The sequence below is a fragment of the Halichoeres trimaculatus genome, unplaced genomic scaffold (assembly GCF_033239565.1).
Source record: "Halichoeres trimaculatus isolate MK-OKI-2021-1 unplaced genomic scaffold, fHalTri1.1 fHalTri1_scaffold_11, whole genome shotgun sequence".
In the NCBI taxonomy this organism is placed as follows: Eukaryota; Metazoa; Chordata; class Actinopteri; order Labriformes; family Labridae; genus Halichoeres; species Halichoeres trimaculatus.
In genome coordinates, this window is record NW_027437189.1 from 27,876,234 (window position 1) to 27,903,236 (window position 27,003).

The 27,003-nt window shown below is 40.6% G+C and overlaps 1 protein-coding gene across 2 annotated transcripts in view; it reads left to right on the forward strand.

The window, feature by feature from the left end:
* prex1 (phosphatidylinositol-3,4,5-trisphosphate-dependent Rac exchange factor 1) overlaps positions 1–27,003 on the forward strand; it is a 121,569-nt gene that overhangs the window by 17,808 nt on the left and 76,758 nt on the right. For both annotated transcript variants that reach the window (XM_074681263.1, XM_074681264.1), the window contains exons 2-6: positions 12,014–12,079; positions 12,278–12,400; positions 20,037–20,141; positions 25,400–25,501; positions 25,885–26,046. In XM_074681263.1, the coding sequence (XP_074537364.1) occupies positions 12,014–12,079; positions 12,278–12,400; positions 20,037–20,141; positions 25,400–25,501; positions 25,885–26,046 (558 nt within the window). The remainder of the gene's footprint in view (positions 1–12,013; positions 12,080–12,277; positions 12,401–20,036; positions 20,142–25,399; positions 25,502–25,884; positions 26,047–27,003) is intronic.

Here is a 27,003-nt window from a genome sequence, read left to right on the forward strand (position 1 = left end):
ACAAATCTTTGGCACTTCTCTCCTGGAGTGTTTCCGTAAAAATATCAGAAATACCCTCTGGTATAATGCAATCAAGTAAAACACTGAGACCGCTTTCAAAATGTCAGTCAGGCCGCCATGAGAGCATGTCCTCACAGACATCCGCTGTGCTATTAATCCATGTTTAATTGGCTAACCTTTTCTAAAGGTAAAGGCAAAACAAAAAGCAAATTAAAATGGCCTGACTGTGTGACCCCTGAGACAACATCCCCTGGCTGCGGTGTGACAGCCGCTCCAACATCTTCGGAGTCAGCTTTTACATGGGGTTTGCTGCCATGATGCAACCTGTGGATGTTGAACAATCAGGGCCTTTTGTCACTTCTCCCTTGATATTTCCCTTCTGCCTTTTTGTTTTTTAATTTTAACTATGCAGAATTTCTTGTTTTAAGACAACATTCAAAGTAGCCAGCATTGAAACTTGGGTGTTGTGCAGTGTTTTTCTTCGACAGTCAGGTATTAGGGTAGAGCATGCTCAAAGGTTTGTTTTAGATCAAAGAGGAGGCTCCGGCCTACGAGAGTTAAAGAGACTGCTGGATCATTTCAGAAGCAGACAGGGCAGACGTGGCAGCAGCATGCATCCCACTCACTGTCCACTGGAGCGAACATTTAACCCACACCAGCATATGGTCTGTCTGTAGCTTCACACCTTCCTGTCTGACTCCTCTTCAGTCTGATAATTGTCAGAGTTAAGAAACCCTCCAACCCACGTCCGACCCATGGCCAGCCGTTGAGGGTGGGAGCTGATCCGGACTGACCTGACCTTTAATTGTGTCATCAGAGCAACATCAGCTCTCTACATCAGTGAAGACATCGGTCTCATGTTTTATTAAAAAGATGCAAGCTCAGCGGAATTTTACATTAGCTCGGTGCTAACTCATCACTCCAGGCTGATTACTTTCCTGGTGTTTGAAGTCATACTGGTCTTTTTTAAGTTCCTTTTTTTTCTTAATACTTGAGCGGTGTCCAGTTGACATCTGCATCTCAGCTTGTAACGACCAAGACAAGATTATTTGATGTGGAATGCCTGTATCTATTTTCTTTTTACCAAATTAAATAATTAATTCAGTTGTTTTGAAAAGGAGGAGACCTTTGAGAATGAGTTGGCTTCCTTTAAAAACTTTGTAAATACCAAAAACTTCATTATCCTAACATTAAATCAAGATAGGCACCAGCAAAGAAGTGAGCGGCAGCTTAGCACAGCTCAGCTCACAGCCCCCTGTAGATATCCTGCTTTTTGATCGCCCTGTGTTAATCACTGAGTCTATCTGACTTGGAGTTGATTTGGGAGAAAGAAGCCAAATTTCATTGTTTCTTTTAGTAGATAACCCTTTTTACAATACAGATGTAGCTGAATAGCAGACAATACAGACTGAATAGCTGAAAAAAGTGGCAGCTCAGCTCACAGCCCCCCATGTGTTAATCTCTGTGTTGATTTGTTTTACAGCAGGATAACAGTGAAGGTAACCTTTGTTTGTTAATGTTTATTGGTAAATATCTTTTTAAAATATACAAACAAGATGGCTGCAGCTCAGCTCACAGCCTCCTGTTGATATTGTGTTTTCATTGTCTTGTGTTAATTACCAGGTTAATTTGTATTAGAGCAGCTCAGACAGGAGGGAACCTTTAGTTTGGCTTTATCTTTCCCCAGTCAACTCCTGCTGCTGTCAGAGTTCTCAGATAAAATTGTTTAAAGTGGACAAGTCACAATTTAAAATCAGATTTAGATTCTGTTAATATTACAGGAATAGCTTTTTAGGAAATGACAATAACAGTCTTTAGTAATCTACAGTTGTGAAGGTTTTCGCATAAATATAACCTGCAATGTGAAAAAAGAACAAGTATTCCAAGAAACAAGAGTTTTGTTGTGAGAAAAGATGAGGCCTGGGAGAACATGTAAGAGTTGCAGGTCTGGTGCGAGCACTAAACCATAAGACCATGAACACAGTTGAGTTAGCGGTCAGTCAAACTTGTCACATACTTCCTCAGTACAAAAGCCACACTTCCTGTCCAGAAACATCGCCTGGCTTCATTCTGCACTCTGTTTATTTTCCTCCCCCTGCAGAGCTGAGCCGCTGCTATCTGCCCGAGAAGAAGCTAAACTCTTCTCACTGATTTGGTTGTCGGAAAAAAACTGTTGGCTTTTGTTCAGAGTGATTGCTCTGTTTTCACTTCCTGTTTGCATGCCACAGCCGCACACACACACACACACACACACAAACACAGACAGAGGCATGCGTGCACAGTTCTTCACAGTTTGGGTTTTTAAGATTACCTTCTTCAGTTTCTCTCGCACATGAATTGTTGCAACAAAGGAGATAAGGTGACTCAGCTTTGTGGGCTCTCCTGACCAGACTTCATCAGGCTCACGTGCCGGTTTAACAACTGATGCAAATGCAGTTACTAAGTCCATCGACTTAAACACAGATCCTGTCTTCTATTACTTTGACTTTTTGGAAAGTGACTGTCGAGGAAAGTATTTTTCAATATGATACATTTCTAGTGTCAATGTATTTGTAAATCAGGGTCGTATCCTCTAAAAATGCACCTTGTCACTTTGTTTTTAGCTGCTCACAGAAGTGCAGACTTCACTCTACTGAGGTTCAGTTATAACTCATTTGTGGAAAGGTCTGCTTTCACCTCTGTGCTTTCATGAACTCCACCAAGATTTCTCACACTTCAGTCAACTACTGAAATCCACGGCCGGACGGCTTTGAGCCCTGAAGACCTCCTTTTAGATTGAGTGTGAAAACAACCACTGCTTGTGTTTGAAACTGGTTAAATGGGTGTTGGCCTGTCTGGTTGAGAGAACGATAAGTCAAAGCGAGCGTGATACAGAAAACAAGCGATTTGTGGCCGTTACCTCAGGTCAGTTAGACTCGCCCTTTACGGTTCAAATCTGATTAGTCAGACTGATTTACTGTCTCACCTCTCTTTCTGTGCAACTGCCAACTCAACTGTAAAACGAGGAAAACATACAGGTCTATGAGAGCAGTTTTGGATCTACAATAACACAAATTGTATAAAAATATGAATAATACCTAACATTTTGTATGATGTTTCTCTCCGTTAATGATCTACCTGTTATTGGTCGTCGTGCCTTTAAAGATATTGTTTTGTATTTAATGGCTAAAAACATTGTGTTTTCTCCAGTTACACCATCTCTAGAGGAGCAGTTTGCTAAAAAGCCTCACAGTTTTGTCACTCATCTCCTGTGGGATTTTGTCATGAGCATTTTCCCCAAACAGCCAACAGTCACCCCCGTGGCAAGAGACCTTCATGTGCAATGTCTCTGCAATGCTCTGTGCAGCAGCTGAGCCCCTCTGTCAACCGCTCTGACTCATTATTGTGACTCAAAGTGAGGAAAAGGAATATTTTTGTCCCATTTGACCATTTTCATTGTTAACATATTGGCTGATGTGTGCTATTTTAGGGAGGAGAAAGTCACTCTCTGTCTCTTGCACTCGATCTGTTGGAGCTGCTTCAGCCAAACGGTGCAGGGCAGGACAGACCAGTGTCTTTGTTAGAACCTCAATTTGTTTCAGGGTGTGAGCTTTCAGAAGATTATCATCTCCTCATTCATCTCAATCAGATTCACAGACAGCCCTGTGCCCTGTGGCTGTGTCAGTTTCAGACAATAAGAGAAAGACCGAGAAGAGAGATCTGTCTGTCTTTACCCACACAGGCTGGGTTATTGTTATTCATCAGCGTCTGATCTTTCGCTTAACACGATTTCACACTCGCGGCTCACTGGCGACTGCGTGCTGATGTCACGCAAGAGGCTTAGAGGTCACCTGAGATGGAGATATGAAAGTAAACAAGGACCATCGGGCGCATCCTGCTGCCGCTCTGCATGTTGATTAAGAAGTAATGAGCTCCACGATGGCGTCCAGTCAGACTAGAGTTACACTGTTTGTCATGGCGACTGTGTTTGTTCTTCACGATTGATCCTTTTCCAATAACAACTGGCTTAGCTGGGAAAGGAGCCTCTGTTGTATTCAGCGCATCTCTTTATGTCACTGTGCAAGTGTTGTTGTTTGTATTTGTGTGTGTGTGTGTGTGTGTGTGTGTGTGTGTGTGTGTGTGTGTGTGTGTGTGTGTGTGTGTGTGTGTGTAGGCAATGCTCTGAGGTATTGTCCCCTCCATGTTAATGATGCACGAGTTGTGATGTGCTGAGGGTCATACGAGGGTGTAGACACATCTGCTTACTTTGTGTTATCCAGTCAAGTGTTGGAAATATTGACTTTGTTCAAACTTTCACAGCGACTTAGCAGATTCAAGATCAAGTCAAAATAGTTGTTCTGGTTCAGTAAAATATTTCTGTGGTAGCTTAATTAGGTTCTTATATAGGGGTTGCATTGATAACATTGTGCAAAAAAGCTGAATATTTGTGCTTAGTTATTTGTGTATCAGACTGCCTGAATGTGCATTTGGTATCCTGGAGATGACCTGCACACTAGGGGTGGGCCATATCATACCGTCTACGATAATACTGGTATAATCTTTTTGACGAAATAAATTTGTCATTTTGCAATATTTACAGTACAGACCTACAACGCTCCCTGCTGTGTACAAAACAACAATGGCCGAGAGCGAAAGCAGCACGGCAGCATCAACTTAGTCTTCACATGAGGATTTAATGCCTAAAAGAGGAGCTACCTCAGTGATGCGGAGGTGGTTTGGCTGACCAAAGATCAGAAATGCAGCAAAAAATGTGCAGGAGAACTATAATCACGAGGGGTGGCAACACCACAAACATGTTCCACCACCAAAAGCTGAAACACACGGCTGAATACAGCCAGGCTATGAAGATACTAGAGGAGGATGTGAAAGTTATGTCATTATCAGTGGAATTTTTTGCCTCTATGATGGACGTGTGGTCGAGCCGAACGTCTGAACCCAATATCAATATTATCCCTAATTCGCAAATAAAGCGTGAATCCCAGGCAGTGCAGTTCAGTGGATTTTGGGCGCGTACCAATTCAAAATGGATGTGTCTCTGGAGCGCCTCACACAGCGCAGGGCAGTGCCCATAGCAGCTGGATACTAGGGCTGCACGATTATCGCAATCGCAATCGCAATCGCAATCGCAATGTCAGCACATGCAATTCAGATTTTTCTCCATGATAACCAAGCAAGTCTGTAGACTCATCATGACACAACTTTTTTTATTAATTCGCAAGCACAATCGCAATCGCAATATTGTCCACCTAATCGCAAATCGCACCTTTTCCCCAAATCGTGCAGCACTACTGGATACCCGAGATCACAAGTACACAAGACAACCACATGTTCCTCCAGGAATCCCAGCCATGACAATGTACTTTCCTGGTGATTAGTATGTCAAGCTCACCTGGTCCTCCCAAAACTTCAGCTCCTTCAGTCTATGCCTTCTCCTTTCTGTTGGTGTCCTTATAGAAAGAATGTGTTGAGTCATATATAATTATGAAGTTTTTCACCTCTAAGGCTAACTTTTCCTCCTTCAAAACGTCAGATTTCCTCTGGATCTGACCTACTTACTACGTCTACATTTCAAGCTTGTGTAGTAGTAACTTATTGGAAAAGTGGCTTCCATACTGTGTGCGCATTTAAAATGCTATAAGCTTTTAAATATTGCATCGTGATCAGCTCTCTGTGCCCTCTTTGAAATGAATATACACCTTGAACTTCAGGCCACTGGTACAGGTTACTCAGGATGAGGGCTTAAACATGCATCAGTCTCACACAGCAATCAGCTGTCTGATACACAGTCTGAACTTTGCATGCTGAACTTTATTGAACTTGGCACTTAATGTCCCTCGTAAGTAATCATGCAGTGACTTAATGATCTGCTATATAATGACTCTGTTTAATGTTTGTTATGAAGTGTTTAGTGATGCTGTTTATGTCTTCGTCATTAAGTGTTTTTAATGTTCCCCCAGGGGGCAGGAAAGGTTTTATTTGATGCTGCAGTAATGATGTACTTAAAGTGTAATAAATTCACAGGAATTAAAGGTTGTGCTTGGCAAAAAGTCAATTTTTGTTTATCTTTTTGCTTTTTTCTTCATTTTTGATACAATATTTAAAAAAACATGGATATCATGTTTGGATCAATCCAAAAGACAGTTTCCACCATAAATTGGCACCAAGTAATGTAAGTGTAGCAGAAAGATAGCTTCATCAGACTGCATCAGAGTGTTGCAAAGCAGGGCATATACACCCAGTTCATGTAAGGTTGGTGCATGTAAAGTGTGGATAACTGATTGCTTACATAAGTTTTCTTTTCAAGCGAAAAGGTGAATTCAGACCTTTCAGGTGTGTTGGGAATGCACAAATTGCAACAGATATGATTTTGTAATTTAATACCCAGCTCCAAGCTTGATGTTGAGATCCTTTGATGTAAAGATAAAAATTCAAAGTGCAATATGAGATGCTACCTTGTCAGAAATGTATCCCATATTCTCATAAATGGTCTTAATAATGTCTGGGTTTTTCTGCTGCTGTCAGGTTGCAGTTGACTTGTGCAAATTGGAGTTTCACATATTTCTCTTGCAGGTTTGTCACTGCAGCACTAAACCACCTCTACATGTCAGTCGAGGCATTTTTAGCAGCACACTTCTCTCTGTTTCATCAGAGCATACCCCTATGATGTTCTAAAAACAGAGTTAAAAACAATAGATCACTGATTACAGACACAATGCCCAGCTCTAGCCTCCAGGCGTGGAGGAAACACGATCATATTCCAGTCTCTGATGCTCTTCGTTAATCTGACTGACGTCTGCTCGCTCAGCAGGAAGTTACTTTACACTTGTGGTCATTAGAGCTAAGTGCTGAAGAAAAGCTGAATATGAAATGTTTCCAGACAGCAGTTTGCCCAATTATGATGCTTAGCTTTCCAAGCACAACAAACTGCTGTCCATCATTTGTCAGCATTCTTCCAATTAATCCCCATCACACCTTCTTTTGGGGCTATTTTGGATCCTGATCACGCTCTGAATAGCAGTCCAGACTGTGAGTTGGAGTAAACTCAGACATGCTCGGTGTGCGTGCTCAGTTTATGGTCCGTTCTGTTGTCCACTCTGAGCCTGCTAAAGCCTCGGCCTCAGTCGCGATGATGGATGGACAAAGCTTCAAATTTTCTCTCCAAACAAACCCGTGTGCTTTGTGATGGAACAATGAAGACAGCCAATACAAGCCTGGGTGAGAGTGGCTGTGTTGGAGCAGGACCTGGACTGAAAGGAGCTCTTTGTTGCTCCTTCACTCCATCCTGACGCTGTCACCACATCTGTGTGGCACATTTTATTTGAGGAGTGAATCCTGTCTGGACAGTAGCTGTCAAAACAGACTGATTTCAAAGTGCTCGAGTTTTATACTTCTCTTTCTCCTCAGACCAGCCTCCTCCATCTGAAAATGGGTGAGGAAAAGCCCTGTTTCCTGTCTCCTCTTGTCTTCTCTGCCAGGGAGCAATCTCTCACATGAGTGACTCCTCCAGCGTGGACTCAGTACAAGTTGCCATATGGGAGTTTTAATTAGCAGACGCCTCAAGCCCCATCAGCTTCCTCCATCCTGTAACCAGTCAAGAACGCCTCGACCACTTCTCCCCTTTAATACTGCTCTTAATTAGCAAGGTTGCACTCCAACGCTGAGGAACTTTGCTTTTTTTCTTCGGTATGGCCGACGGAAAGAAGAAGCAAACAGGAGACAATCGTCACAAAGTGTCCGGGCCTCTGAGGAAATGATATGATTGCTGCCTCACTCCCTGCTGGGCTGGGCTTCTATCTTTAGAGCCAATGTGTGATTATAAGTGTCAGTCTGTCATTAAAAGGCAAGCGACTTACCGTAAGGGGCTGCATGTGTGTAAGTGTGTGTGTGTGTGTGTGTGTGTGTGTTTGTGTGTGAGTTACTGTTGAGAGCATTTAAAGCTCTTTCTCTTTCTGACTGACTGAAACTGAACGGTATGGTTGGCCATTAGTTTCCGATAGATTCAAAGATTAGTCAATATTAGGACCTAAACAGTACGCCAGAATAGACAGAAATTATTTGATTGTTAACCTGCCCGTGTGATGTTTTCAGAGCCAGCTCTTAATGCAAAGATGTCAAGCATAACATTTGATTTTTGTCGCACTTTTATCTCTGGCGCTCTCTAGTCCACAGCCTACCTTTCCTTACCCGGAATACTTTGTCACTTCTCTGGTTCTCAAATCTTGTAATATCTTAAAAACCAATAAGTTATAGAAAATAACCAACTCCCGTACAGTGTGTTAAGAAATAAAAATGAGCCATTCAGACCAAAACTGATTTCTAAACCAGGCTGTGAATATTTTTATCTTAGCTGTAAAGATCAACTTTTTTGAGTGGGTATAAAGTGGCTTCTAGAGTATTTAAGAGGAAGCTTGATGAACTGCAGTTTAGTAAATGGGTCAAATTCCCACAAGGGAACGACTGATTTCCTAACAATGTAGTGTAGAAATGTGAGGAACTTCTAAGTTTTTCCATCTTTTCTGTAGGCTTTTCTGATGTCTCTGGCTTTACTTCCCTGAATAAACTCCCAATTTTGCAGCTAATGTCAAACTTGCTCTAGAGATTATCTCTGGGTGTTTTTGACTCCAGTAATTTCTCTTTGAAGTATTGTGCTTAAGTACTGAGGGCAAAACCTGAACCCATCAGCTGCCTTGCACACCTGTCTACATGTTTTGAAATGGACAAACTACACATGAAAGAAGAGCATCAAAATGAAAAAAGGGAACGTCAAATACCATCTGACAGCCTTGATTGCTTGGCCAGATTCTTTTGCACATTTCACTTCTTTAATCTTCCTTTATTTTTACTCTTTTTGACCATTTCTGATGAAAATCAGAAACAAAATTCTTTTTGTGGCTGCAATTCATTCGTTAAAATCCCAGACAAATAAACTGAATAATATGGTGTTTTTTCTTGAATGAAAATGAAGAAGTTTGACCAAAACTCAGGTGTAGAGGTATGGAAGGGGATTGGCTAGTGGCGTATGAAAAACTAGGACAACTGAGGATTAACAAGGCTTGGTCATTGCTCATTGAATGTTGTACGGCTGTAGCGAGGTTCAAATTTGTTTTGAGGTATGGGTGGACTCATTGATGGACTTAAATGATCCCAAACTGTCACAAGTGGTGCAAGAACCATCCACCATTTGACATGAGCAACCAGATTTCATGTGTGCATGTTGTTACTGCTTGGTCACATAGAGCTTTAACCAGAGCAGTTTCCCCAGGATATTTTCACCATCATTTTGTGCCTCCATCTTTGAACATGTCCCCTTTTTAAACCCTTCATCCACATGGCTCACAGTCAATTTTCAGACTGAGATGTTGGCAGACACAACAACATGAGCCTGCCAGATAAAAAAGAATACAGGAGTGGAGTTTTTATTCAGTGGTTTGGGGGATTCATATCTCCTCAATCCTTTTCTTTTAAAGACAGCATTGGCGCCTGGAGATGAGGCAGACAGTCAGACAGACGCAGGTTGGGCCTTTCAGACTCGAGCTGGTAGACGCAGAAATGGGGAAGAGAGAATAAAAGAAACAGATTCACTTCCCATCTCTTCACCACTCTTTTTTTTCTAAGATGTTCTGATTGGCAGACAGTACACATACACACACACACTCACAGAACGACACGTCTGTACACACAGCTCTCTCCTTGACATGAGCCTATTATGGTCGTCTTGGGTGAAGTGGTGTGTGTCGACGCTGCAACAATGAAGCAGCTATTTTTGCAGATGTCTTACAGATGGATGCTCAGGTGCATTGGCTTCCACGTCACAGCATCCACACTGTGAGCTCCAAGTGTCACAAGACAGTGATAACAACATGCTTTTCATATTTGTAGTGAAAAGTTCGCGTTGGCTAAAGGGTCGCAGAACTACTGTGACAAACCGATGTACCACCATGTCGAGCAGTTTAATGTGTGTGCACATGTGACCATAGAAAGCTCAAAGCCTTATTTGTTCATGCACATCTACATGTTTGTTTCCTCAAAGCAAAGCGCTCTTACTGTACACTTATTTTAGGACGATGTGTAAAGGGAAGTAGACTTCTACTTCCAGCCAGCTCTTGTACAAACCCAAATGATGCGCACAAAAACTCATCAACCAGTCAGTCCTGATCTGTTACTGGTCTTTTAGGAGTGAAATGAAACGAGAAATGTATTGGACCATACATCCCACTGTTCAATGTGACAGAATGGGCAGCAAATAAAGAGGAAATGACTCTTTGTTACATATTTTGTTACATTTAATTTCTCATACGCTGCAGATTGAACATATTTAAACCAAGCTGGCACCACAGACAGACTGAAATACACACATTAGGCGAGAACGAGGACAGGGAAATGTATGATTATGGGACATTTCACTCATTAAGACGCCTCACATCAACCCCTCCGTGCATTATAAATAAAGTGCATTCAGTAGGGTCCATTCAGAAGCACATAAACATAGAAATATGTTACACATCTTATCTCTGGAGACAGTTTGCTCCAGCTCCAAGCAGCCTGGTGACTAAACGCTGTGCTGCCCTAAAGGCACTTCATAACAGGACACATGATCTTTGTGCTCATAGCTGTGTTTATGACCCAGTATTGCATATCTCTTAAGATTTTTATCTTGTTTTATTAATCAGCTTAAGGGTTAAACTGTTGTAAATGATATCTTTAAAGTGCGCTTGACGTTCAGCCAATAAGCAGGCTGAAGTGGGTCTCACAAAACTTTTCATGTGAAACTTTTGAATTTCTATTCTTCCCCCTGGAGTTGTTGATGAAAACAAGAGGCTTTCTGCTCACAGGTTGTACTGACTGAAGCAGTGACACTGAAAACCTGATGCCTCAGTTTTCATTAGGCAATCAGATTCTTACACGATACAGTGATTTTAAACTTTGATATGATACTGATGAAAACCAAACCAGGTCATCGCTAGTTTCATTACAACAACAAAACAACCTAAAAACAAACTCTCAATTTTCCTTTTTTTGATTCAGCTTGGAAACAGTGCTGAAATGTAATATCAGTCACAGAATTTATACCATCATTGGCTCACTGTTTGTAGAAATGAGGGGCAGCATATGTTGGACTGTCCTCAAAATTAATGCAATCCAATCCACTTTATTGATATAGTACATTTTAAAAAACATTTAAGTTTACCAAAGTGCTGCACAGTTAAAATAAAATATAAGAACATCAATAAAAGAAATAAAATTAATTAAAATAACACATTAAAACAAATAAGAGTCGGAAAAAAAAACAAAAAACAAAAAAAATAAAGGAGTTAAGACCATGAAAGACATAAAAGGACACTGATCACACATCTCTAATGCTAAATTAAAAGCCAAAGAATAATAGTGAGTTTTAAAATGCGATTTAAAAGTTGTTAGGGTGGAGGTTGTTTTTATTTTGAGTAGCAGATCATTCCATTATTTGGGAGCCACCACCGAAAAGGCTCGATCACGGGTCTTTAAACGGGTTTTTGGGACCATGAGGTGAAAATGATCTCAGATTCTTCCCAGAGATTCCCTTTTGTTATCACTCAAGATTAAGAAGAGGGAGTGGGCCCAGTGTCTGAGCTTTTAAAGGTTTCTTTCTGTTTTAAATACATTATGGGTGTCAATCACTGTTCGGTGGTATGAAGCTCACTGCGAATCAGGGAAACTTGTATAAATGGGAGCCAGGTGACATTCTCTTTCTGACTGCGACAGAAATACAAGAAAGCTGTGAATCTCCATCAGACGATGAAGGATTTCACTCTGCTTTCTGTCTTGCTTTGGCAACTTTCGGTCAGAAACAATGTAGACTTGTTGTTTTCACAAAGCTCGATACTTTTTCATTCCTGTGATTACAGAAAGTGAAATAGTGGAAAAACCCAAAGGGTTTAAAAAGTGTCAAATATTTTCATGACATGAGCTGTCAGCGTCTGCCTCGTCAGTGATAAGAGTCTCTTTTTAAGTGTGTTTGTTTCTGTTTCCTTTTCAGGCCTTTCTGCACAGAATCCGACAAACTGCAGATGACCAGCAGTGTCTCTCGCCTGAACATGTCAAGGTAAGACTCGGCTCTTGTTGATTTTTCATGTTCCCATGCTTTTGAGCCGTGTGTAACGACAGATTTGCCTCCTTTTCCCCTCGTCCCCGTCCATCTGTCGGGCCCTTCCTCGCCCTTTTTCCTCTCCTTCCTCCTCTCTGCTCTTTATCTCTTCCTTCCTCTGTATCCTCTCCCCTTACATCATCTCCCTGTTTATAGATTCTGTTTTCAAATATTGAGGACATCCTGGAGCTACACAAAGAGGTGTTGTCCGCCGTGGAGTCCAGTCTGCAGCCTGAACCCCATCCTCATCATGCACTGGGACACGTGTTTCTGCAGTTTGTAAGTGCATGACACACACACATAAAGAAGTAGACGGTCCCACACAGATACGAGCACATGGACACGCATGTGGGAGAGCATGCATGCATGAATTCCACCTCCATGAAAAAGAGCTCTCACAGACTCTTTTCATGGGCTCCTCGTAACCACAGATTCAGGGAAAGCGTGCAAAGCTTGCAGGGAAAATACCCCTTAATTCTCTCTTTCTCACATGAAACACCCTTTCCCTCACAAACACACACTCACACACACTCAAACACACATACGCTACCTCCCTGAACCACCCCCCTGCTTCTCCTCCTTTTCTAAACAGGCTTACATCCTGTCAGGCTAAGGGTCCCTCTTCCCTCCATCTCTCTTCACCAGTCTGTGCAAGTCCCTGTCTCTGCCATCTCCGTCTTTTTAGCCCTCCATCCTTCCATCCAAAGATTCCTCTCTCCGCTCTGTGACCCCCCCTCCTCTCCTCCCCCCTCCCTTTCCCTCTGTTTGGCCTCAGGGAACAAACAAAGAAGGGTCTGTGTCCGGGTAGGAAGAGATGGTGTGTCACTCAGTGGATGGGACAATGCTTCTGCTGGTAGCACTCAATCTCTTTCTCCTTCTCCCTCCCTCTTTTTCTCCTTTTCTTTCTGTTTGTGTGGCTCTGATCTCTAAATCACTTTCACTAAAGCATACACCTCAAACAGGTGTCCTAAAATCAGTTTGCTCCATGACCCTGCAGGTCAGAGTTGTAGGGTACCAAGAAGTTTGGTGTCCAGGGTCTCATAAATCCTTTCATACATGCTCTGCATTCCTCAAACTTTCGATTTCACCCGGCTGCATGTGTGAATGTAAACAGCTAAAACAGCTCCCCCTCATCATGAATTTAAGTGACATCATCTCTGCCTCCACAGCTGGTTTAGCCTCTAAACATCTAACCTGTGAGACATTATCTTCTGAACTACACCTCCCCTCTCTCAGCCCATCCCTCCTCCGCTCCCTCCAGGCTGCATTATTTAAATCTAATCACATCTCTGGGTAGCCGTAGAATTAGCCCATCACGTCTTACCTCCACACATATGGTGGTTATGGTCATTTAATCTGACAGGCCAAGTGTCACGGTGGAGAATCGATTAAGGGAGCCCAGCCTGTTTTCTTTCCATCCCTCTGTGGTCAGACTGGGAGATGTAAAGGTCAGGCTGGACGGGTAATGGCAGGCTGCAGGTACTTGGATTTCAATTTACTCCAAGGTTTGTCTCCAGACCATTACAGGGAGGAAAACTACCTGTGAGTCAGAGCAGGGTTTGATATCATTATTCAATATAATGATGAGTCAGAGTGATGGAGTGCGATACAAACATCATTGCAGCTATCATATATTTCATATCTGAGGAAACAGTGTATAAAAGGAAATGTGATATGAATCAGAGATGCAGGATAAACTGAACTGAGCCTATACTGCTCTGGCAGGGGGGACAGCCGATGTAAACTAGCCTTTTGGCTAACTCGGGTGCATTTACATTTTTTTTTTTTTTTTTTTTTTTTTAATGAAATGTTTATTAATGTGCAGTGTCCCTCCGAAACAAATAAAGGAAAATGAAATGAAACAATATGATAAAAGTCTACAACTAAAGACTGATCTCAATCTATGTTATTCAACATTTTCTTCGCTGGTTTGCTGTAAAAAATGACAGCTTGTGATACTGTATGATAAAATACAGTAAGGCACAATACAGTGTGGTTCAGTGTGCTACAATATGAAAATGAAAGCAAGTGTTTCACATGAAAAAACTTAAAAAAAAACTTTATTCATAAACATAGTAGAAATGGGCGGACACACTTTTTTACATTCTGATCTGATCTATGAAAATCTAATTGTGCTGATACCTGATCCGATACAGTAGGCAACATAGTAAAACATAAAACAAAGAAAACGCCCTCAGTTTCAAGTCATTTTTGCATTTCAACAGCCTGAGTACAATATGTAATGTCATGGTGTGTTGGGATGCACCGATCCAACTTTTCTGGTTTCATTACCGATACTGATGCCTGGGCTTTGGGTATCAGTCCATACGATACTGATCTGCTACCGGTGTTAAATAATAACCTGCATGCCCTACTGTGGGATAAGACTGGAAATGTTTTGGGTAAAAGGCAAAAAATGAGTAGATGGAAAAACTGAAGTAAATATTTATTTAAACTATAGAATATTCAAATATTAAGCAATATTTTGGTAAAAGCAATGCTTCAGAATGTACAGAAATCTATTCAAATGTAAACTTTTATACCCTGTAGACTGATAATGCAGCAAAAAAAGTGGACCAAAGGTAACATTTTAAATCAAGTAGCCAAGAGCGCCAGTGAAAAAAGGCATAGAGCTGTTTGCCTGGATCAGCACTATGGATCGGCCCCTTTCCCATCGATACCGATCCAGCTTTGAGGGGCACCGATACACTGATACTCGATACCAGGATTGGTATCAGTGCATCCCTAAAACATATTTTTTTTTTTTTCAGTTTTGACTGAAAGAACAACAAAGTCCTTTGATAAGTCTTTGTCGATTGCCTCATTTTAATGTGAAAATTTCTGGAAATAATTGCACTTTACCAAAAAATTATTTGCATTATAAGTCTTTGATTTTCTTACTGATTAAATCAACATGAAAAATGTTTACTAAAGGTTAATTTGCCGATTTTTTCTTGCAGTTTAATTTCTGAGCTAACACAACAGACTGTTTATGATAAGCATACCTTAATTGTTTGGATAGTATATAGATTATCTCATCTAACAATTTAAAAAAAATGTTAAAGCATTCCTCTGAAAAATAACTAACTTTAAATCACAAATTTACATATATGAGGGATTTTTTTCCCCCACCACTAACATGTTTTATGCTTAAATGTTGAGTTCTCACATCATATTAACAATTTTTTTTTTTTTAACTGAATATGTTCCACTTTCAATAACAAACATTTTTGTTGTCATATCTGGCAACATGTTGAAAACTAAAACAATAAATCTTCATTCACAAAGACAAACAATAATAAATATACAAGTACTTAAACAAATCCATAAACAGTAAGTGCTTAAAACTCAAATATAGTGTGTTATAAGACATTTAATCAATGTTTGTACGTAGAGGTCTATAAATGTTTCATAGGGGTTTCAGATATAGAGTTTTACCCTATAGATTGAGACCTTTGTCTGTCTTAACATTGACTCCTCTCAGCCAATCGTCAGGCCTGTCTGGTGCCCCCAGCCATAGCCCTTGACCCTGACCAGAGGTCAACACCATGACTGGGATTTGATTAACCCCCCGCATTGTTCCACAAGACTGTCTGCCACTCACGTTTAGGGAAGATAAATGGGAAGATTCATTGCTATTCAGAGTCAGATGTTGCCAAGATGGCTCGGGAGGCTGCAGATGTAAAGAAAAGAGGATTCAGTCTTTGATTAAGAGCCAAAATAAATGCAGCACTTGTCATTTTTTCTCTTCAGAAGCAGCATGAAGTTGTTTTTTTACCACGTTTTAAGAATACAGGATGTTCTGCATTTGTAGAGCTCATGAGAAGAAATCATCACACGCCCATGTTTATCATAGCATGCGTGAGATTAATCAGACTCCAAAGGTGAAAATGTGACTCATGTTGGTGGAGAAATCAGAGACATCAATATTTGCTCTATTTCTGGGAGTGTGTACATGAGCTCAGTGTGAGAAGCAACAGTCATGTCATTATGCTCCCTCTGAACTACACCCATTATGCTTTGACTTTCTGTGATTCCTCAGCGTGTGATACTCACTTCTCATTGAGCCTCCGGAATAACATTCCAATCACGATAAATTCACATAAAGACTTGTGTTTATCAAAGGACAACCTGACTCTTTGAGCTATTCTAGGCACAACTGATGTCTTTCAGCCTCTCAGAGTACTCCTGGTGTTTATAATTGACTTTGTGGTTCACTCTTTGGCCCTGTGGAGACCTTTAGGTGAGCTTGAATTGACTATGCAGTTGTTGTCACTTGAGAGAAGGAAATACCTCAGAGTGGGCTTGGGTTGTAAACAGAGTTGGAAACAGGCATGCTGTTTTAGGTTTGGCTGCTGAAGTGCTCCCATATGCCTGCTTCAGTCTGTGAGGGGGCCCAGGACCAACTGTTCATGATTTTTCAAGACTGTTTTGAGCCTTTTCATACTTTTTATTGAGAGGATCAGACAGTGGGTAGAGTAAGAATGATGTGAGAGTCAGATTTGAACTTAGGCTGGTTGCTTCAAGGGCTAAAGCTTATAAGGCATGCAATTAATACTCTTTTTATACGCACTAATACACCCTCTTTCAGGTCAAAGACACCTCCTGGAGTTGTGAGAGAAATGCTCGTTCTGCCAGTTGTTTTGATGCAATAAATTATTCAGTTTTCTGCTTGTAGCTTGACAGTTTATGTTTGCCAAAATAGCCCGAGAGTAGGCTTATAATGTCAGCTTTTGGTAACCCCTCACCCCTCCTGAGCAGCAGCCTCTTCCAAATATAGTCAGGTTAAGGAACCACAGTGGTTCAGCCAAATTTCAGTAGTCATGGCTTGGTAACAGCCCACATCCACTTCTTTCACGGTCTTTGGTTTCAAACCTTACCATCATGTGCATTTCCATGACATCAGCTGTCTCGATTTTTTTAAGGCAATGACTTATATTTTGAGCAAACCAGCATTGCAGAGAGCTGCAAAATCCGCAACTTGGTGGCTTTATTAATGGCAAAAAAAAAAAAAAAAAATAGTGTATGAGAACTCAGGCGAGCTACCTAAAACTAAAACTTCTAAATTTGATTTCTTTTTTTTCCATAACACTTCCATTCTAACTGATGTGAGTTTTCGATTCCATTGCTTCACTAAATAAATCACAATTGTTCATCTGCGCATGTTCATTTTAGTTGTTTCAAAATTACAGAATAAACTGAGTTTGCAGTGGGACAATCAGGAGTTAACAGAAATCAAGGTACAGGGTTCAATTAATCATGAATTGATTTTTGCCATATTCGCCCAGCCCTAGTGAGAACTCATAAAATAGGTTTACATAAGCCGCTGCATTTAAAACATTCTGCAGTTGTCAAACTATAATAAATACAGACAGTTAACCCTTGTCTGAGTAAATTGACTAAAGTGATACACACACATTGACAAGTCCTGACCCGCCTCTGATCTCCTCTTTCTGTACCGTGCACTAACTCACTTTGACAGTATCTGGGGTTTCACACCATATGCCGGCCCAGCTGTTGCTCCCAGTAGTCCTTTGGACCAGAGTCCCCTCCCTAATGTGGTTCTGGGTGTGATTGGGGTCCTGCCTGTGTGTGTGGTTAACACTGCCCAGTGTTTACACTGCGCTGCTCACTTGTTTTACACATGTACAAACGATTCAAGCTCCTTCTGCTCCAAGAACAATCGAGCAAAGACTCTGACTTCTATAAAAAGGGTTGATCGCTTTGTTTTGGCTGCTGCTGTCACCACTGCTGGGTTACCATGTAAAACACTCTTTACACTCTGCAGAGACATGCTGTATGGAGTTAAGTGTGTGTGTGGGAGTGAAACCACACATCCGTGCCTCTACAGGATGCTGGCCCAGGAGCTGTTTGTACTATAAAGATGTTTCTACTTCAGCAAAGCTCTGTAGCTTCACTTAATGATAAATATTCCTCTTGGTATTGTGACGGGTCTAGCTTTAAATACACTCCTGGAGGGTGCAACATTTCAGCGAAGGATGAAAGCACGTGTCAGAGCACCTGCAGTTTTGGGTTTCACTTACTTGGCTGTTTCAAATGACAGTTTCAGTTTCTAGACCTGAAGCCTGTACCTCACGGTTTCACATCCCAATTACTGCCCATAGTTAAGAATGAACAATGGACTTCAATACGCCTCAGGGTGGAAATTCACCTGCAGCTGTGATACTGTGTATACATTGTTATCTATGGCATGGTGCATGAATAATGCATTTAAAACGGCGGTATATCATCAGGCTCTGGTGTCACATTTCACAATGTAAAGAAAAGTAAATGACAGCTCAACAAAAGCTCTTTACTGGTGGAAGAGTTGTTTGGACTGTTTGTACAGTGTGATGCTATCACCTCGGAAAAAGAGGAAATACTGAACGGTGGCATGCTTTTGCTGTATGATGTTGAGTACCCTGGAAAAGAGAAGTGTGCGAATGATTTTTCTGTACATCACCACACAACTCTCCAAAAAACATCACGACAGTTGATAATCTTTCCGTAGTTTTGCTTAGTCATCGTCACAATTACACTCGTCCATGACAGCTGGGCACTGTAAATGCTAACGATCCTACGATTAATACTCATAATAATAAACAATGACAGCCGTGGGAGTGCAGTTATCCAGACTTTCCTAGTTGTAGTACGGCAGAGACTCATCAGTCTGTAGTAACTGCTGCCTCCTCACTTTCTGCTCTGTCTCATCAATCCTCCTCCTGTCAGTTGTCTGAATGGATCCCTCATGGCTGCAGACTGGGCACTGAAATATGAGCCCTGTTTATGCAGAGATCCTCATTAATGCTGCATAAAGGGATAGTGATAAAGCAGGTGGTGTTTCATTTTATTTTTTATTTTATCTGAACCAAATTACTTCTGCTCAGGTGAGAGGCTTTGAACAGCATGTTTTCTGAAGCATGTGAGGCAGTGACATTACTCCTCAAACAGGGATGAGCATTAGGACAATCTGTCCTCCAGAGCCTGTGACTGGAGCCACAGCCCTGGTTTGTTTTTCATTGCAGCGGTCTGCAGTTGAAAAATAGCAGATGAACATGACCAATCAGATTCATGTACCTGTCACATCTGTCCAATATAAATCCTCAGGTATCACTGTCCCTTACTCCCATCTCTACTTAATACTTATACTGTGAATCCCTGGCTTGAAAATGCTGTGTCTAAGAGTCTATAGCAGGGGTCTGCAACCTTTACTTTCAAAAGAGCCATTTTGCCACAGCACACCTAGATTAAAAACATTTGAGAGCCGCAAAACATACTTCATCTTCACAATAAAGATAAAAAAGTGTATAAAATTCTAAACAAAGTAAAAGTCTAGTAAATAATTATCCAAACATTTGAAAAATTGTTAAAAAATGTACAAAAAACATGCCAAAATGTTGAAATTTCAAAGAAATTGCTGAACCTAAATTATGCAATTTCAAAATTTTGCTTAACTTTCAAAAAAAAGTTGTAAAAAAATTGCAAAAAAATTATAAAGAAATAATTCTAAAAATACAAAATAAGTTTAAAAATATGAGTTAAAAACTTCAAAAATTTGCATAATCTCCCCTTTTTCTAAATTTGAAAAAATGTAAAAAATTGAAATAAAAAAATCCCCCCCCCCAAAAAAAATCTTAAAGCTTTATTGTAAGAGGTTATACATATCTAGTACAACAAAATGTTAGACTTTGATTATGTTTAGTGTCTGTGTCGTTTATTTATCCCCTTTGTAAGAAAAATTACAAAAAAAATTCTCTATCAATTATATTTTTTTAAAGCTACAAGGAGCCACTGCAAAGGAGTCAAAGAGCCACATGAGGCTCCAGAGCAGCAGGTTGCAGACCCCTGGTCTATAGTAACTGTATCTGGTGCCAGGTCTTAAATCCTGACGTGTGTTTTTCTTCCTGTTTTGCAGAGGGAGAGTTTCTCAGTGTACGGCGAGTACTGCAGTAACCATGAGAAGGCTCTTCGGCTTCTCATGGAGCTCAACAAGATCCCCAACATCAGGACCTTCCTGCTGGTAAGCCACCACAGCTCCCATCCTCTGCTTATCTTGCTTTTTTTCAGCGCATTTCTCCAAACCTGAGTCATCGAATCCATCTTTCTTCTGCATTTCTTTTGAGCTTCTTCCCTCTTCCTCTTCTTTGACTCTGACCTCTCTGCTGTTAATTATGCGTAAAAATCTCTGTGTTTTCCATTATTTCATGTCACATGAGTTTATCCTGTTGCTCTAGTTGTGTTTTTTCCTGATAACCCTGCTTTCATTCCAGGTCTCTTATTGACTTTCTTCCTTTGACCTACATTTCTTTTCTCCTGTGACCCTCTTCTTGCTTGTTTCTTTTTTCCATCAAGTATCCATCCTCTTCCTCATTGTTCCCTCCATTATATCACCTCCATTTCCTTGTTAGCACTTGAATAAGGGCAGTAACCATAACAAGGCCGGAGGGTTCTTCCTGCCTGTACAGGATGCAGCCACCATCAAGGTCGCTCTTGTAGTGTTTCCGCTACCAGCTGTGTTTCGACGCCCAAACCTTTGCGTCGTGGACAATGAGTGAACTCAGAATGGGCCTTTGAGTGGGGGTCCAACCAACGCAATCATCCACAGATTCTGAGCCAGCCAGCTGTGAGGCGTTGGCAGCGTTTATGGGATTGGCCCAGAGATCAGAGGCACTGCGTTTATCGCTGCCTGATGGTTTACTTCCCTGGCATTATTCTGACCCACAGCAGAGGAAACATGGGGATCACAGTGCTGCTGTGTGCTTTGGCTTTTCGCTCTTCCTGGCTCACTCATGCAGCGGTAAATTGGTTTGGTGTTGTGAGACACTGATGCTTCCAAAATAAAATCTCAGCACAACATCTGGTTATGTGTTAAGCTGCTGTCGGACCCGCTCAGTGTTATCTCAGAGACTGGACCAGATTGGTGTTTTGTGTAGCAACCACAAGCTCAATAGAAACAAGACTGATTTAATAGCTCTTAAAAAACACAAAGCATCGTCTTTTTCATTGGTTTAAAAGTTTAAGATTTGAATTATCTGCGGAGGTGACCGAGAGTTGACTCTCATATCGTCGGGTTAATCTCTTCCCTCACGTTTTCTGCTTCGTCAGTTCTGTTTCTGGCTGAACTTTATGACCTCGGTATGACCTTTCAGTGGTAATGGTTCATGTAAAGCCACGTTTAATGCAAAGGTTGACTCTTTCAGAAATGATCAGACATTGAGATTGAAAGTGATAAAATCACTAAGATACAAATTATTGGTCTAAACTACTTCTCTTAGAAAACAGGTAGAAAATGGAACAAAACAGTTTGACTTTAGAAGTCTTAAATATCATTCTGAGTGCTGCAAGCTGAGCCGATGCCCTGACATCTGGTTCAGTTTTGTAGCCCATAACCTGAGCATGTGTAGCACTAAAACCAAAGATTTTAACCGAAGGAGACAATAAAGTTTATTCTGTTAGAGATGTGTTAAGGGATGGGAATTGATAAGATTTTGTCAATACCGATGCCCTCATTAATTCTGCTTATCGATCTAATTCTTTATCGATTCCCTTATCAATTCCTGTTGTGAATTTTCTTGGTACAAAAAGTAGCTTTACAGGTTTTCTGTGTCAACAACATTTAATTGAGTTTATGCTGTAAGAAAATAAAATGTAGTTGGTCCCTGAGTCTGGATATTTCTGGGCATAATTATACAGAAACAAGTAAAAATTGCACACAATGTGACGTTGATGTACTGTGTCGTAATATATTAATAATTCAAATAGGCCATCTAGTGTCTCACAGTGGTTATAGCAATGGTTTAAGTTGTTTGGAAGCTTTCCGTAGTTATGAAGTCAGCCATGAGCCTTTCAACTGCCTGTTAGCTTTAGACATTTGAAATTCTCCATATTCTTTACAAAGAGTTGATGTGATATGTTTCTGTGATGAAAGTTGAAATTCTATTCTGAAGCTGAAGTTATACTGATGTATGCTAACTGCTAGCATCAATGCAGTTTCCCATATGCGTTAGCATCAAGCTTGCGCTATTTTGTTATCTTGGTAAATAAGGTGATTTATACCATTTATACCACACCATATTATATTTCTTTATGAAGTCAGTTCTTCAGTAAAACTTCAAGCTGGAAATCCTGAATCAGAGTTTTCTTGGGAAACGTTATCTAACGGCTAAGCTAAGATAGCTGCAGCAGACTAGTTGACAAAAGGCTCGGCAGCTCCGGCACAATGTAAAGAATTGATAAAGGAGTCGTTAAGCACAAAGGCTAACGATGTTGATGGATTGAAACATTTCTTACTGATTCTCAACAGGAACCAGTTTTCGATTCTCATCCCTAGATGTGTTAAGGAATTGCTGCTCATGATATGGTATTATACCATTGCATACAAAAAGAAACTATAGTAATATTAATCCTAGCCCTTAGGTTAGGACTTCAAAATAGTGCATTTTCAACATTGTATCATATTGTGTAATATTGTTTTGCGCCACATTGTTTCATATCACAAAATATTGTATTATATTGTTTCTTATTGTATGATATTGTCTCGTTTCATATTGCATCAGATCTTACTGTATGGTACCGCATTGTACCGTATCTTCTGCTGCTGTGCCATGCTGCACCATTTAGTGTCATATTGAGTTGAATCCTATTATATTGTTACGAGATGTAACATATCATATTGTTTGTTTTGAATTGTATTCATAGTGTATCATTCTGAATCGTATCTTACCGTGTAATACTGTACTACTACATATCCATACAAACTGCATCCTTACTTATTGTATCAGGGCTCAGTCTTTTTTAACGCATTGTGAAAATTAGTTTGTTTTGAAATAATTCAAAGAAATTTGTTGCTGATAAGGTTTCAGCCTCCAGTCGAGCTGGCATTCTGGGAACTGGGATAAATGTGCTGGTGGAATATGGGACTCGTGGAGGCTGATAGAGAGGTTTCATGTGGTGCAACTGGAAATTGAAGCTATGAACAGTTGCAGAAATAGCTTTTTTGGAACAGCCAAATCTGAAATGACTGCCAAAGTCTGATAGGAGTCTGGTCCACTCCTAAAATTTAGGACATGTTGACTCAGAAAGAAAAATGATTCTTTTGTAGAAGTAATAAGACAGGAGACAGAGAATGAAGGTTTCCTAATTATTAGACCAGTAACCATCACTAATCGTTTTTTATGGAAACTAATATCATGGTTTTTATGTTTCTCCATCATTGGCTCTCTCTCAGCGTCTTTAATTCCACTGGAATATAATTCTGGATGAAACTATTTTCATGGTAATTGATTCACACAATGAGGAGAGCTTCTGAAATTGGAGAAATGGAGTCCTCTTAATTACAATGGAAGAGAGGCGAGAAGTGGAGTGAAAGCAAAAAGAGGTCAGAGTGAGGAGCAGAGGGAGTTCTGGCTTTAGGCTGGCAGATTACAAATAAGCAGAACATGAGGAGAGAAGAAGAAAAGAAGTCAGGGAGGATTTAGATGGAAATGGGTGTGTGGGAGAGGAACTCATAGGGAGTTTTAATACATCAGGAAACCATGGTACCCCAAAGTTCAGCCCAGTTGTTGCTCATTTTTCCATCAGAAGCACTTCACTTCCCCCTCCAGCCTCTCATGTTGTGCGTGGAGTTGAAAGGAATTGCCGAATGATTGTAATGCTCCAAAGTGATCTCCTGCTTCCCTTCCCACTGGAGAACACTCAAGTGGTTTATCTGCATGGCTGCTTTTGATCTTTCATCCCATCCCATGAGCTCCCAGCACACTGACAGACTGTGCTGCTACAAAACACTACAGAGAAACCATGACTGTAACTGTGAGCGCCCCTCCCCCCCCTCTCTTCTGAAGAAAACTCATCCTTTCAGCTGGTTCTGTGGGACAGTTTGGTAAAGCCCAAATCTTCTGGGGAATGAAAGCCCTTTTTAGAGGTTTCTCACTGATCCTTTGGTTGAAAGAGAGAGGATATTATGGAGCGTTTCTTTTCCGTTGCACAGTAGAAAAATGTAGTGTAGCACAGACATGGAGTTTTGTGACTCAACACTGTAGCTTCATGTCTGGACTTTAGTGTTTGGAGGAGGATATATTTGGATCCAGATTTAAATTATTGAAAAATAAAAACATGTAAGACAGAAATAACATTATACTTTTTTTGTAAGCACTACAGTTCGAACTAAATCTTTATTTGTGGTAAAAACAAGCAGTAAAACCTTGTGTTGAAAATTTAAAAAGGGCTCATTTATACAGCATGATTAAAACTTTTTATGGCCAACAAATAATGGATATAGTTTTGTTTTCTAATCTATTTACTTGTGACATCGATACAGGAGGTAGAATTTTTCTTATAACTTGTTTATTTTGATGTTATTTAGGACAAAAGTTTATATAATCAGACACAATTGGCTGCATGACTGATTTGACTGACACATCCACCTTTTTGCTGATTTCTAGCTGAGCCAAAGACAAGCTGGAGTTGGCATTTCAAATATGATGAAAGCATCTTTGAGCTTCTTAACAAACCTGAAAGTGAATCACATTTAAAAAATATTGACTTCAGTGAAAATAAGTTTCATTATTGCTCACCACATCAATAATGAAACTTATTTTTAATGAACAATGACGATAGTTGTACTGTGCACTGAAATCAGGAAGCACTTAAATGAATCAGTATGTTTAATGTTACGTTGATATTTTATGTTCTGTGTGCTGATAAATCAGAGTTCTCAAAATCAAAGAAATCACACACTTAATCTTATTCGGATGAAGAAAAAAATGCACCACTGTTCTTCCAGTTCCAGAAAAAAAACATTTTCTCCACTCATCACTTCAATTTACTAATACATGGAGCATATTTTGGTGCGCATACATGGGAAATTACTTGTTTCTAAAAGCAGTAGACATATGGAAATGCTCCACATCTCAATCATTTCCCCTGACAAACTGAGACGATTATTCATCTGCACCTGGTCCTGTTAGAGATACACTGCCGGAGCAACAGACTGTGACTGAAAAGAAACGACAACAAGAGTCAATTAAAGTAATTTATTGCAGAAAAATACAACTGGAGACAGACAGAAATGCAAAAAGATGCCAATTGTTTTCTGTTTTTTTTTTGCACAGATGCTCTCCTCCATAATGAGCTAGTATTGAAAGTCAAATAGGCTCTGATAAAGGGATGCTCTATGTCCAGACAGAGACTGACTCCTGGTTTTCACATCCAAACACATGTATTATTACTTAGTATTACTTACCTTATGAGTAAGTTTGCTTATTGTGTTCCTCCTTTCAGCACTGCATGCTTCTTGGAGGGAAGAAAAGCACAGATATTCCCCTGGAGGGCTACCTTCTCACCCCCATTCAGAGGATCTGCAAATACCCTCTGCTGCTCAAGGTACGGTCCAGCTGCTGCGCTCATGTCACGATGCTGTTGTCAAATAAAAACTCAGCCTGTGCATAGCTCAAATCAAAACTCCCATGAGTCATATTCATACATATATGTAATCCACATCATACACTAAGCGTGTTGGCTGCAACAGTGACCCATTTGGATGATTTTTCTGCGAAAACCTTTTACCTGCTGACATTTTAAGGCCAAATCTTCCCCACCTTGGATGTTAGATTACAGGCAGGAGGTTTTCTGAGTTTCCTAGAAAAAAACAGTTTTCAGGAAAGGTCACAGAATACTTTAGGCTTACCTATAAAAGAAATATTTCTATGTGACTGCCGCCATAAAATTTTCAATTTCTCTTTCCTTCTCTTTTTCTCACAATCTAGGAGCTGCTGAAACGGACCCCTAAGAAGCACGCTGACTACCCAGCAGTGGAGGAGGCTCTGCAGGCCATGAAAGCTGTCTGCTCCAACATCAATGAGACCAAGAGGCAGATGGAGAAACTGGAGGCTCTGGAGCAGCTGCAGTCTCACATTGAAGGCTGGGAGGTAAGAGTTTGACTGACAGAGAGGGAGAGCAGCACAGCCGTCTTCAGGAGGCAAAGAGGCGAGATGGAGGTTGACAAAAAAGGAAAAAAGGCCAGTACGTGCTGGAGAACTGAAACCTTGAAAGCTGAACGATAGTGACATAAGGGTTCAGGGCAGTGCTGTGACATTTAGAGGATAAACGGAAGAAAGATGGACACACTTTGTTAACAGCAAACTCTGGATTTCTGCAAAAGACATAACGAAAAATCCTGTGACATAAAAACCAAAGGAGAAAACTTAAAAAACTCGAAATACCAAAACTTTCCATCTGTGTTAAGAGTTAACCTCCACCGAAGCCAAATCACCGCTCTGAGCTCAGGGGCCACAGTCAGGGCTTGGGAGCCGAGTGGAGGGTCCAGTGCATTTTTCACGCCTCCCTCACCCACCACAACAGAGGCCTTGTCTCAGCCGGCACCAATGGGACAATCCAACCTCTCAGGGTGCCAATAGAGATGCCAACGGGCACATGGCCCAATCAGAAGAGAGCTAGGAAGCTGAGCTGGAGACTCACATGCACTGGGAGGGTTATGTGAGGGGACCTTTGGAGGGGAAAGGAAGAACACTGAAGGATGAAACCAGAGAGAGGGCCCCACTGGGACATCCCATCATCAGTTTGCCAAAAAACGACTCAGTTTTCCCTCTTTGCCTTTGAAAAAAGTCATAATCTGACACATATAAACGTTAAAAAAGACCTTGAAAAAATAGTTTCTAAATAATTTTAATGATCACACTAACTCCTCACTTCATCAAATGATTTAAAAAAACATTGAAAGGAAGAAGATGATCAAATGCAAAAAAAAAGAAAGGAAACATCAAGAGAACACAAAAAGCAGACAGAAGAAAAGATAGAAAGTTTAAGATGATCGAGAGAAAGGCGTACTGTGAAATTTAACTGTGCAGAAAGATTAAAATTACGAC